We start from the raw sequence: 12,792 nt of genomic DNA, 5'->3' as shown, positions 1-12,792 counted from the left end.
TAAGTGTGGATCCATATCTAATTTCTGCCATACTAATTTCCAGTTTTCCCAACAGGTTTTTCCAAATAATGAATTTTTATCCCTAATGTTGGTATCTTTGGGTTTGTCAAAGACTAGATTGCTATAGATGTACCCTTTTTTGTTCTTTGTATCTAATCTGTTCCACTGATCTACCTGTCTATTTCTTAGCCAATACCAAATGGTTTTGGTGACTGCTGCTATATAATATAGCTTTAGATCAGGTACACTTAGACCACCTTCCTCTGAGTTTTTTTCATTAGTTCCCTTGCAATTCTCGACCTTTTATTCTTCCATATGAATTTTGTTGTTATTTTTTCTAGGTCATTAAAATAGTTTCTTGGGAGTCTGATTGGTATAGCACTAAATAAATAGATTAGTTTGGGGAGTATTGCCATCTTTATTATATTCACTAGGCCTATCCACAAGCACTGAATGTCTTTCCAATTATTTAAATCTGACTTTATTTTTGTGGCAAGTGTTTTGTAATTTTTCTCATATAATTCCTGACTATTCTTTGGTAGATGGATTCCCAAATATTTTATACTCTCAACATTTGTTTGGAATGGAATTTCTCTTTGTATCTCTTGCTGTTGCATTTTGCTGGTGATATATAAAAATGCTGAGGATTTATGTGGATTTATTTTGTATCCTGCCACTTTGCTAAAATTCTGAATTATTTCTAATAGCTTTTTAGCAGAGTCTTTGGGGTTCTCTAAGTATACCATCATGTCATCTGCAAAAAGTGATAGTTTGATTTCCTCATTTCCTACTCTAATTCCTTGAATCTCTTTCTCGGCTCTTATTGCCGAGGCTAGCGCTTCTAGTACAATATTGAATAGTAATGGTGATAGTGGGCAACCTTGTTTCACTCCTGATCTTACTTGGAAAGGTTGCAGTTTATTTCTATTGCATATTATGCTTACTGACGGTCGTAAATATATACTCCTGATTATTCTAAGGAATAGTCAAGAGTTTTTAGTAGGAATGGATGTTGGATTTTGTCAAATGCTTTTTCTGCATCTGTTGAGATGCTGATCCAGTCATTCTAGAGAATAATTTGGAACTCTGTTCATAGGACTATAAAACTGTGCATACCCTTTAATTCAGCAATACCACTGCTAGGTCTATATTTCAAAGTCCTAAAGTAAGGGAAAATATTTATAGCAGTCTTTTTGTTGTGGCTAAGAGTTGGAAATAATGAGAATGTTCATCAATGGGACAATGGCTAAACAAATTGTGGTAAATGATTGTGAATGAATATGATTGTGTTGTAAGAAATCATAAGCAAACTGACCACAAACATCTGGAAAGACATATGTAAACTGATGCAAAGTGAAGTGAACAGAATCAGGAAAACATGGTACACAGAAGCAGCAAGATTATATTATGAATTGTCAATGGCTTAGCTATTCTCAGCAATACAGTGATCCAAGTCAATTCCAAAAGACTAATGATGAAGCATACTTTCTGTCCCAAGAGAAAGAACTGATGCTTTTATAATACAGATAAAACATGAAATTTTTCATTTTCTTTCTGTCATTATTTTTTAAAATTCAAGTCTTCTTGTATAAAATGACTAATATGGCAGTGTTTTACATGATTGCACATGTATAAACTATGTAGGATTGCTTACTATTTCAAGGTGGAAGTAGAGAGGGGGAGAGAATGTGTAACTCAAAACCATAAAAAAAGTTTAAAATTGTTTTAACGTCTAATTTGGGAAAAATAAAATATAATTAAAAAGAATCACCACCATAGAGATTATAATTAATCTATAGGAGTTGATGAGATCACAAGTGAAGAAATATGAAGAAAAATGGGAAGAGGAACCAGGATAAAGCCCTATCGGACAAGTTAATGAATGAAGTTTCAGCCAAGAACACTGAGAAAGAGCAATCAAATAGGGAGGAGAAAAATCAGAAGAGATTAGTATCCTGAAGAGCACAGAATTATCAAGGAGAAGAGGGTAATTTGAAATGTCAAAGGCTGCAGAGAAATCAAGAAGAATGAGGATTGAGAAAAAGCTATTGGATTTGTCAATTAAGAAATCAGTGATTTGGAGAGAACAATTTCAGTTGAATGACGAGACTATAGAGTTTAGCAGAGGAGAAGAGGAGAGGAAGTGAAGGCACCTATTGTAAACAGCTTTCTCAAGGAGTTTAGACACAAGATTTGTCTAGGGTTCCAAAGCTCAAAAAGGCATTAGAATCAGGATTCAAATTTAAATATTTCCAGTGGTTTTTCTATAGCACCATCTTGTTTCTCTTCATGATTTTACATCAATTTTTCAGAAAGAGTGCTAGACTTGAAATCCAGCTATGAGCATTTGTTACTGTTTAGAGTTCCTAAAAGTAACCATGTAATGGTTACTGGACAATTATTAACCATTAACCTAAACAATAACTAGTAATGACTCATTATGAGTGAGAATTTCTATTAATAATTATAAAAGAGTGCCATTTATATATGGAGATGATATTTAAGCCCACTCAGATCAGATGCTTTGAAGTATGTTTCTAGTGGGGGCTGGATGGTACTGTGTGTTCCTGTTTTGGGGGAAGGAAATTGGCCAAGTTCAGGGCAGAATTATGAGTACTCTCAGAGCAGATAGATCTTCATCAGTCCCTTTGAGTTCCATGGTGGATTTGAAAAGAATACTAACAAAGTCTTCCCAAGGGACCTTACCAGTGGGATAGGCTGATAGTGGGTACAAATCAAATTCCCCTGATGCTTTGGGCCCTTAGCATCAGGCCCATCCCAAGGAGATGGTAAATGCTTCATCTTTCATACATACGTACGTACTCAGCCTGCTTAGCAGATTTCTGCAAGAGGAAGGGATGATAGCTGTGACTATTTGGGGTGAATCTTCTTCACCTGTTTGATGACACAAAAATGAATTTAATTAAGTAACAGAAACATTTAAAGAAGTCTTATTCCAGTCCTGTGACTAAACTCATAGAGTTAGAGAATTCTGACATACTTAAAGAGAATTCTGAGATACTTTAAAGATCATTTACCTAGTATGCTTTTCTTATTTTACAGAGGAAAAAAAACCTAAAGTTTAGTAAGAAAAAATGACTTAGCTAAAGTCATGGAGATAGAAAGCAGAAGATCTAGGTTTTTGAAGTTTGCTCTTCTGACTTTAAATCCATTATTAGTCATTATAGAGAAGAGCTTCACTGTCCCTAAGAAGTTCCCCTGGGAATCCAGAGGGGAAGAGGGAGCTAATCAGTCTAGTCCTATAGAGGATCAAACTCACTCATCAATGAAAATGGAAGTAGAGAAAGCCCCCATTACAACATTATTATATACCAACTCCAGTCCTGATATCACTCCCACCTTGTTCTCCTGAAACCCAGAGGGTCCCGGAGCTAGCTGAGTTTTTGCCTACTCTCACCCAGAACCAGGCCTCTACCTCACTTTCTGGCCAATCATGCTGCTGTGTAACTCTTCCCAACTTCCACTTCCTCTGTGTGTGTGATATGAAACTCAGTCAACAGTCATCAAATATATATTGTTTTCTATGGTACTACAGAAAGGCTTCAGGAAGGATGTGAATTTTCCGAGAGGAGGTTATTTTACTTTTTTGTATTTGTCTCTTCAAGGTTTGAGGGAGCTAATCAGTCTAGTCCTATAGAGGATCAAACTCACTCATCAATGAAAATGGAAGTAGAGAAAGCCCCCATTACAACATTATTATATACCAACTCCAGTCCTGATATCACTCCCACCTTGTTCTCCTGAAACCCAGAGGGTCCCGGAGCTAGCTGAGTTTTTGCCTACTCTCACCCAGAACCAGGCCTCTACCTCACTTTCTGGCCAATCATGCTGCTGTGTAACTCTTCCCAACTTCCACTTCCTCTGTGTGTGTGATATGAAACTCAGTCAACAGTCATCAAATATATATTGTTTTCTATGGTACTACAGAAAGGCTTCAGGAAGGATGTGAATTTTCCGAGAGGAGGTTATTTTACTTTTTTGTATTTGTCTCTTCAAGGTTTAGCAGAACCCCTGGTATGAATTGAGTACTTAGTAAATTATCTATCTATCTATCTATCTATCTATCTATCTATCTATCTATCTACCTATCTATCTGTCTGTCTCTATTTGTATTTTTCTCTATTAAATTAAAGCACACATAAATCCCACCTCACCTCCAAATCTAGTCTTTCTTTTGGATCATGCATTTGGTCAAATATCCTTATCTTTGGTCTATGAGCAGCTTATAAATTAATATATAAGGTTTTGTCTATCTGACCTCTGGGAGGGGAATTGGTAAGAGAGTCATGACTTATTAGATACAAGTGTGCAAGTTTCACTTTGGTCAGCCCTGGGAGCCAGGGTTGGATAGGGATGATTTGAAGACAACTAAAGAATATCTGCCTCCTCTGGAATCATAAATCACCATGATGCCTTGAGTAGGCAGAGGATAATTCTGAAAAGAACTAGACTTTAAGAGACTTCTACCTCTTTGTGCTAGGGTCTTGGGGTTTCCCAAATAGTCCAAATATTCTATGGTAGTTCCAGGCTGTCCTGGTTGAGTTTGTTGTAGAGGAAGGTTAAGATAGTGGAAATACACAGATACATAATCCAAATAAGAGAACATAAAGTAGGTACTATTATTAAACCTATTTTATAAAGAAACAGAGTGAGAGAGGCTAAATAAGTTTTTCAGAGGAACACAGCTATAAATAATTTGAAATAGTCTTGGATCTAAGATCTTCCTGACCCCACAAATAGCTCTCTATCTATGATGATAACCAGCTGCCTCAGGGAGACAGAGGTGGTGGAGGAGGGAGCTACCAATTGATTCAGGTTTCTGGGTGACAAAGTCCTTTATCCAAAAACCTCCCTTCTTATTCATTGATGCATAACTGAAATCACACCATTAGTTCTTTATTCCTTTACTTTGAGATACTGCTTAAAATGTAAATATGGGTCCCCTATTTTTCCCCACCTTCAGATGTGAAATAGAACCTTCAAGACACAGTTATAGGACCTGGATCCTAATCCTGACTCTGTCATTTACTAGCATGTTACCTGAGCCTGATTCCTGTTCTGTAAATGGGGAAAATAGTATTTGCCCTGCTTTCATTATAGAGTTTTTGTGAGGTTTAAAATAAAAGCTCCTGATGATTATAAAACATATGTAAATGTGACTATTATCAGTCACTGATCACTGAATATTAGGGGATATCTCAGTTCCTTGTTTGGAAAGAGAGGAAGAGAGAGGATGGTAACAGTGCTTTAATGGCCTTATCAGAATACTGGGAGAAGAGCACCTAGTGACATGTATCAAAGACAACTCTATTTAGTGGTTCTCTTTGAGAACAAAGGACCACTAGCACCATCAGCACCAATACCACACCAGCACCACCATTACCACCAGTTTTACTGGTGTCCTACTGCTGTTTGTAATTCTTCCTTACTCCTCCATCCCCCTACTTACTGGTGCTCTGCTCACTGGTTCGGGTGACCAAGCAGGAGTCTTCAGGACTCTCATTCATACTTCCTTCATCAGACACCGTGAGAGTTTGATTTCGAGATGATGGCCTAGGGAGAGAGAATCACATTCAGACAGTCAATAAGCATTTATTAATGACTATATGTTAGGCACTGAGCTAAGGGTGAGAACTAAAAAAGAAGTGAGAGTTCCTGCCTTTAATCTGATGGGGAGACAACAAACAGATATGAATAAACAAGCTATATATACAGGATAAATAGAAAATATTAAGAGATTAAAGGTATTAGAATTGAGAAGGAATGAGAAAGGCTTCCCATAGATAGTGGGGTTTTAGCTGGAAGGAGGCTGGAAAGAAACCAGGAAATCTGGGAAGTGAAGCACTCTAAGTGTTGAAGACAACCTGAGAAATTGCCTGAGATAGGAGATAGTATCTTGTTAGTGGAATAGCTAAGAGGACAGCTTCACTGGCTGGAAGAGTATCTGAGGAGAATAGCAGAGCATAAAAAGATTAGAAAGAGTGGGGTTAGGTTATGAAGGACTTTGAACAGAGAATTTTGCATTTGATCTCAGAGATAAATCACTGAAATTTATTGACTAGGGGTGGGGGGTGGGAGTGAATGGGAGGGGACTTGGTTGGACATGCAGTTTAGGAAAATCAATCTCCTTCAAATAATCTCAACATACTCTTCCTAGTTTCCCTGTACCACTATCCTTTCAATCACCCACATTAAAACATCAGAATCCCCTTGACTCTCCACTTTCAATCACTTCCCATCCTACCCTTGGTTATTGGAGGCCTGTCAATTCTTCCTCTCCAATATCTATTCCATTCAACTTCTTCCCTCCCCTCACAATTCTACTCCCCTTGTTCAGAGTCTTTTTGCTATTGTAATCACTTCCTAATTGATTTCTGTGGCTCAAGTCTCCCACTCCAGACCTTTCCCGACACAGTTGCCAAAGTGACTTCCTAAAACACAGGTTTGACCAGATTTCAGTGGCTCTCTGTTGCCTCCAAGATAAAATGAAAACTTCTGTATTTGTCATTTAAAATCCTTCAAAATGTGTCTCTGTTCCCAGAGACAGGTTTATTTCAAATTATTCACCTTTATAACTTCTATCTTCTAGACAAACTATCTTAGTGAATACTTTCCATTCACATTTGATTCCATATTATGTCTTTTTTGCAAAGACTGTCTCCCATACCTGAAATGCAGGGGAACACAGAGGCCTGGAGAGTAGAATTGATTTGTCCAAAGACACATAATGAGTGAGTCTTGTGGATTCTTGACTTGCCTTCAAGATTTAGCTTAAATACTACTTTCTTTTCCAGGACTACCCTGATGTCCTTAATTGCTGTCATCCTCCTCACTCTCATGAAATTACTTTGTATTTTCTTTCTTTTTAAAAAATTAAAATTCATTTTTAACTTAAAAACAAAAGACAAAAAAATACATCTTTAAAACAGTATACCATAAAAAGATTCAATATAAAACCAAGAATTTCTATTTCACACCATTTACTTTTTTTTGAAAAATGTAATAAATACCATATATTATTTTCAAAACTACCCTGCTTTTCTGTGCTTCCTTCTAAGTTTTTTTTTCTGTGTATTTTTAAACATTTTTTGTTTCTCCCTCCCAACCCTGCTCTAGAGGAGGTTGCCATTAGACATAAATATGTGTGTATATGTATATGTGTATACATATATAGTCATATGTATATGTATATATACATAAATGTAAAACCATAACCTACATTTATTTTTCACTTCTTTCTCTGGGTGTGAATAGCATCTGTCTATATTTTCTTTACTTATCTGTGCTCACACTATTTGTCATCAGTAGAATATAAGACCTTCAAAGACATATTTTGTCTTTGGCCTTGTATCCCTAACACCTACCATGATGCCTGGAACTTCATAAATAGCTATTGTATTCATGCATGTGTACATGAATGAATGAATAAATGAATGTAGGTTACTACAAAACTTTGAAAGCACCTTCTTCTAAAAGTGCTGCCTGGGCAGGGCACCTTCCTTTGAACCAACAAGCCCTTCCTCAGGAGATCATGCCAGGGACAGAATATGGGGATCAGAACCCAGCTGTCCCTGTTCCCAGGAGGCTGGGCCAGAGGCAGAGCTTGAGGGACGCCTCTAGGGCACATAGGATTGGGTCCCTTCCAGGCAGTCCCAATACCAAGCCCCTGTCCTCTCTGGGAGTCTTTTCTCCCTCCCTCCATTCCAGGTATCTTGCTAAGCCTCAGGATTTTCTCTACCTTCTGGATCTGGTCAGTGGAGTTGGGGTTGGCTCCCTGTCACTCTCATTCTCTGTTCTGTTGGAACAATCAATTGAATGTCCCCTTTGATTCCGACGCATATTTTTCTTCCTCAGATTCCACTGGTGGGCTTTGTTCAAAGAATAGGGTAATCGCTACACTGTATCGGGAAGAAATGTACTAGATATAGGGCAAACTCCTGCTTTGGGACACCATAAAGATGTCCTGTCAAGGGTAGACAGGGAGGTTTATGGAAGCCGCCTTAACTCAGTATGACCTCACAGATGGGCAAGTGACTTCACAGAGGGAGGCAGGCTCAGAATACAGCACAGACACACTGTTGTCCCATTCACAGTACGGAACCCTGGACCTGACATATAATTAGCTTTCCTTTGCTGGAGTGTACAGTGTAATCACTTCATATGGAATTATTGAATGTCAGATGGTAACTTTAGGTCCCATTTGATCTGTCTTACTCTTTTTTATAGGGGCAGATGGTGAAACACAGAGAATTGATTTGCCTCCAAACCTAATATATTAGAAGAGAGAGAGAGAGAGAGAGGAGAGAGAGAGAGAGAGAGAGAGAGAGAGAGAGAGAGAGAGAGAGAGAGAGAGAGAGAGAGAAGAGAGAGAGAGAGAGAAGAGAGAGAGAGAGAGAGAGAGAGAGAGAGAGAGAGAGAGAGAAGAGAAGAGAAGAGAAGAGAAGAGAAGAGAAGAGAAGAGAGAGAGAGAGAGAGAAGAGAGAGAGAGAGAGAGAGAGAGAGAGAGAGAGAGAGAGAGAGAGAGAGAGAGAGAGAGAGAGAGAGAGGAAGGAAGGGAGGGAGAGAATAGAACAAGAGTCTAGGCATTTCTATGCCTAACGCCCAATGACTGGCATAAATTGACACGACAATTCAGGGGGAAAAGTCAGATGACTTGATTATAAGCCCTCAATCTACCACTTGTTACTGCTTTATAATCTTGGAAGAATAAGTTCCCTTTCTGAGTCCCATTTTCCCCTCTGTAAAACTAAATCTTCAGTAGTCAATTGGGATCACAGGCTGCAGTGGTGACAAGACTTGCAAAACTTCTTGATTTCAATATTTCTTGTAGGGTTTCCTGTTACCCTGTCTCGTCATTTGGTTTTCTGGTGATCCTGATCTGGTGGTCCGCTTTCCAGCATCCCTAACTGATTAATGGACTGATTTTTCGGGTATATCTGATTTTTAGGAAAGACATTCAGGAAGTAGTCAAAGGAAGGATACTAGGATAATATAATGCAATGAAATTATGTCATGTGAAGGCTGGTTAAAGGAATTGATGGTGTTTAGCCAAGAGGAGACTTGGAAGAGAATACATTGTCAAATTGTTGTCATTGTTGTCAAATATTTGGAAGGCTGCTGTGTGAGATTAGACTGGTTTTTCTTGGCTCCTGACAGGAGAACTAAGAGAAATGGGTAGAAGTGGAAGGAAGGCAGATTTTTGACAATTTATGGAGAAAAATCCTAAGTATTAGTGTTATTCAAATTTGGAATGAGTTGCCTTGGTTTATAGCAGGATCCTTTTTAGGAGAGATCTCTAATCAAAGTTTGGATGATTATCTGTAAGGAGTTTTAGAGGGAATTTTTATGTTCTATATGGCCTAAGGTTCCTTCTGATTGAAATAAAATCCTTCTCTGAGATTTGTTAACCCTTAAGCAGATTGCACACAAACCACTTTTAACAATTGCACACTACCATTTTTGACATTAACACTGACACTGGACCATTGGTTTTTCCTATGGGATCCAAGCTGTAAATTGGACAATCTATTGTGATGGGGATCAGGATAATAATAACATGTGGATAAAAAAAAAAAGTCAGACCTAGATTTCATTGATTCAGGGGGCTTCCTATGAAGATAATTTCCTCTATTAATTTAGATCTATAAATATTCAATTTATAGCCTCAAAAAGTTGCTTAGGACCACTGAGTGGTCAAACAACATGCCTAGGGGTGACAGAGCTAGAATGATTTCATATAAAGACAAGATTTCAATGGATATTCTCTTGACTCAGGAGCGTTCTACCCTCAAAACCCTGCCTCTCACTGTTATAATTGCAAAATGCTTGTAAATCTGATCTTCACAAAATCTCTCTGAAATAGGTTTGGGCAGTGACTATTGTTTCCATTTTTATGAATGAAAGAATTGAGGCTTAGAAAAGTAACCCAAAGTGGGATGAATAATACATATATAATTGAAACCAATGTCTTCTGACTGCTAGTTACTGCTCTTTCAGGAACAAAGGGTTTTATGGGTTCTAGTCCCAGCTCTACTTTGTTTTTTTGGGAAAGTAATAACATTACTGGACTTCATTGTTGTTGTCCTCTATAAAATAGGTGTAAACATGTCCCCTGAAGTTGTAGAGTTGAAGTTTTCTTGGAGTTCCTTCCAGTTTCATGAGTTCTGTCTCAGTGAATTTATAATACATATATTTGCTAAATTTATAATACAGACATTTGCTAAATTCTATCACTGTCTATATAGGACAGAAAGTGCTTTTCTGGGTAACAAAATAAAAATGCCCAAAGATTTCACCTTTCCCTGAACTCATCACTCTCTACCACTGGTCCTACATGTATTGAATCCTGTTTGATCATCGCTGAAAATAAAGATCCATTGCTCATAGTGAAGATCCCTTTGTCCATATCTTTCTTAAGAACTTTAGAATGGATTGTATGACATGGAAGACCCTATCATAGGACTGTCCAGCATGACATGCTCTCATCAGAGAAGGTGCTGTGTTCTATGAGCAAAGCAGAATTGAATTAGTTCAGAAAAAACAGAGATATACAACAGAGAATTCTGAGCTCATATTGGTCTGATCAACCACAATCACATTGTAATGTGAATCTAATATAGCAATGTCATTTTGGTTCCCTTCAAGAGTGAAGGATAACAACCAACCAACTTATGAAATGCCTTCTTTCTTTCAAAGTCCAGCTTGGGTGCTCTCTCCTTCAGTCAATGGAAAGAAAACTGGATTGGAATTTCAAGGATTTGGGTTTGAATCTCAGCTACAGGATTTCCTATTTGTCTTGACTTGGGAAATTTTACCACCACTATAGGGAAACATCAGGTGGCAAAAGCAGATAGAGGCAGTAAATACAGCCTTAGACACTTGTTAGCTGTGTGATCCTGAGCAAGTCATTTAACCTTTGTCTATCCCTTTTTCCCATTGTAAAATGGGAATAATAACAGTTCCTACCTTACAGGTTGTTATGAGGGTTAAATGAGATAAGTTACTAAGTGCTTATCAGTACTTGGCACATGGTACCATACAAATGTTTAGTCTCTCCTCCCTTCCCTATGACTACTACCATGTCACATTTATTTAACCCTTTGAGGTCACTTTACTTTTCTTGGCTCCAGTTTCTCATCTATAAAATGAAAGGATTGGATTAGATAAATTGTAAAATTCCCTATAGCTCTAAACCTTTTGATCCCTTGATTCTTTAAACCTTCAGCAATCCCTTTGGATTAAAATATTTGTGTCCTTGAATTTCTGATGTATAGTGGCAGATGTTTTGATTGACTAAATAAATGGAAAGGTGTTGGCTATTGCTAGCTTTGAATTGTAGTAACAGTGGAGTGTTTCAGCAGGAGAGTCAGAATGCTGCCCCTTCATAGGGTCCTAGAACTGTAAAGGACCTCAGAAGTCAGTTTGTTTAACCGTCTCATTTTTATAGATAAAACAACAGAGGTAAAAGTAGGTAGTGACTTGCCTAAGGTTACACAAGTAGTAAGCATCAGAAGTCGAATTTGAATTCAGGTCGTCTTGCTCCAGAGGCAATGCTCTTTCTACTACTACCAATGGCATTCAAATTCCCAAGTTTCCAATTGCCATTAAATTGCCCAGGATTTCCAGTGAGCCATGAGATATCTTCTGTTCTGGAGATATCTTCTGTGTAGCCATGAGATATCTTCTTATGCTAAGAAAGGGAAAAGCTCCAGAGAGTTAACCGTGAATATGTTTTCATTTCAAATAAATATTTCTATCTCCTTCCAATGAGCTTAATTTTTATCTCAGTCATGAGAAACTAACTCTGCAATTTCATGTCATACCTATTTCATGGACTGGTAAAGTGAGACAAAAAATATTAAAGTAATAGCATGTTGGGAAATGGAAATCCTCTATGTGTTGTTCTAAAGAATAATTTATCAGTACAAAAGGACTATATCCAGACTCTGAAGAGTTCATTTCCTTCTTTAGCTATATGGTCCGCTGGAAAGAGCCAGGGATGCAAGTCATAGAATCATAGATTTAAACAGAAAGAGACTGCCAAGGGAAAGTCAGAAACAATATGAACACATACCACAAAACACTTTTCACACAAATAAAGTCAGATCTAAACAATTGGAAAAATATCAAGTGCTCTTGGATAGGTTGAGCAAATAGAATAAAGATGACAAAACTACCTAAATTAATCTATTTATTTAGTGCTATACCAATCAAACTCCCAAGAAATTATTTTACAGACCTAGAAAAAATAATAACAAAATTCATCTGAAAGAAAGAAAGGTCAAGAATTTCAAGGAATTAATGGAAAAAAAAGCAAAAGAAGGGGGCCTAGCTATACCATATCAAAAACTATATTATAAAGAAACAGTTATGAAAAACCAGTTGGTACTGGCTAAGAAAGAATGGTTGGTGAATGGAATAGGTTAGGAAGGAATTTGTGACCAAAGAAGAATTGGAGATCATTATTGATCACACAATAGATAATTTTGGTTATATTAAGTTTAAAAAGTTTTTGTACAAACAGAATTAATGCAGACAAGATTAGAAGGGAAGCAATCAACTGGAAAAAACATTTTCACATTCAAGGGTTTTGATAAAGCTTCATTTCTAAAATATATAGAGAATTGATCCAAATTTATAAGAATTCAAGCCATTCTCCAAATAATAAATGGTCACAAGATATAAACAGACAATTTTCCAATGCAGAAATTGAAACCATCTCTAGTCATGTGAAAAGGTATTCTAAATCATTATTGATCAGAGAAATGCAAA

General features: G+C 37.3%; 1 protein-coding gene across 2 annotated transcripts in view; it reads right to left on the bottom strand.

The window, feature by feature from the left end:
* Nucleotides 1-7,987, bottom strand: part of SUN5 (Sad1 and UNC84 domain containing 5) — a 42,872-nt gene extending 34,885 nt beyond the window's left edge. Inside the window, exons 1-3 of one of the 2 annotated variants that reach the window (XM_074292732.1) lie at nt 7,760-7,987; nt 5,471-5,574; nt 2,824-2,895 (exon numbers count right to left, since the gene is read on the bottom strand). In XM_074292732.1, coding sequence (XP_074148833.1) covers nt 2,824-2,895; nt 5,471-5,574; nt 7,760-7,860 — 277 coding nt within the window. In that variant the 5' untranslated portion in view covers nt 7,861-7,987. Of the gene's footprint in view, nt 1-2,819; nt 2,896-5,470; nt 5,575-7,759 lie in introns of both variants that reach the window. The other variant, XM_074292733.1, reaches the window with a different exon arrangement.
* Nucleotides 7,988-12,792: the final 4,805 nt, after the last annotated feature.

Source organism: Sminthopsis crassicaudata, chromosome 2 (assembly GCF_048593235.1).
Source record: "Sminthopsis crassicaudata isolate SCR6 chromosome 2, ASM4859323v1, whole genome shotgun sequence".
Taxonomy (NCBI): domain Eukaryota; kingdom Metazoa; phylum Chordata; class Mammalia; order Dasyuromorphia; family Dasyuridae; genus Sminthopsis; species Sminthopsis crassicaudata.
This window is presented reverse-complemented; position numbering and strand designations above follow the sequence as displayed.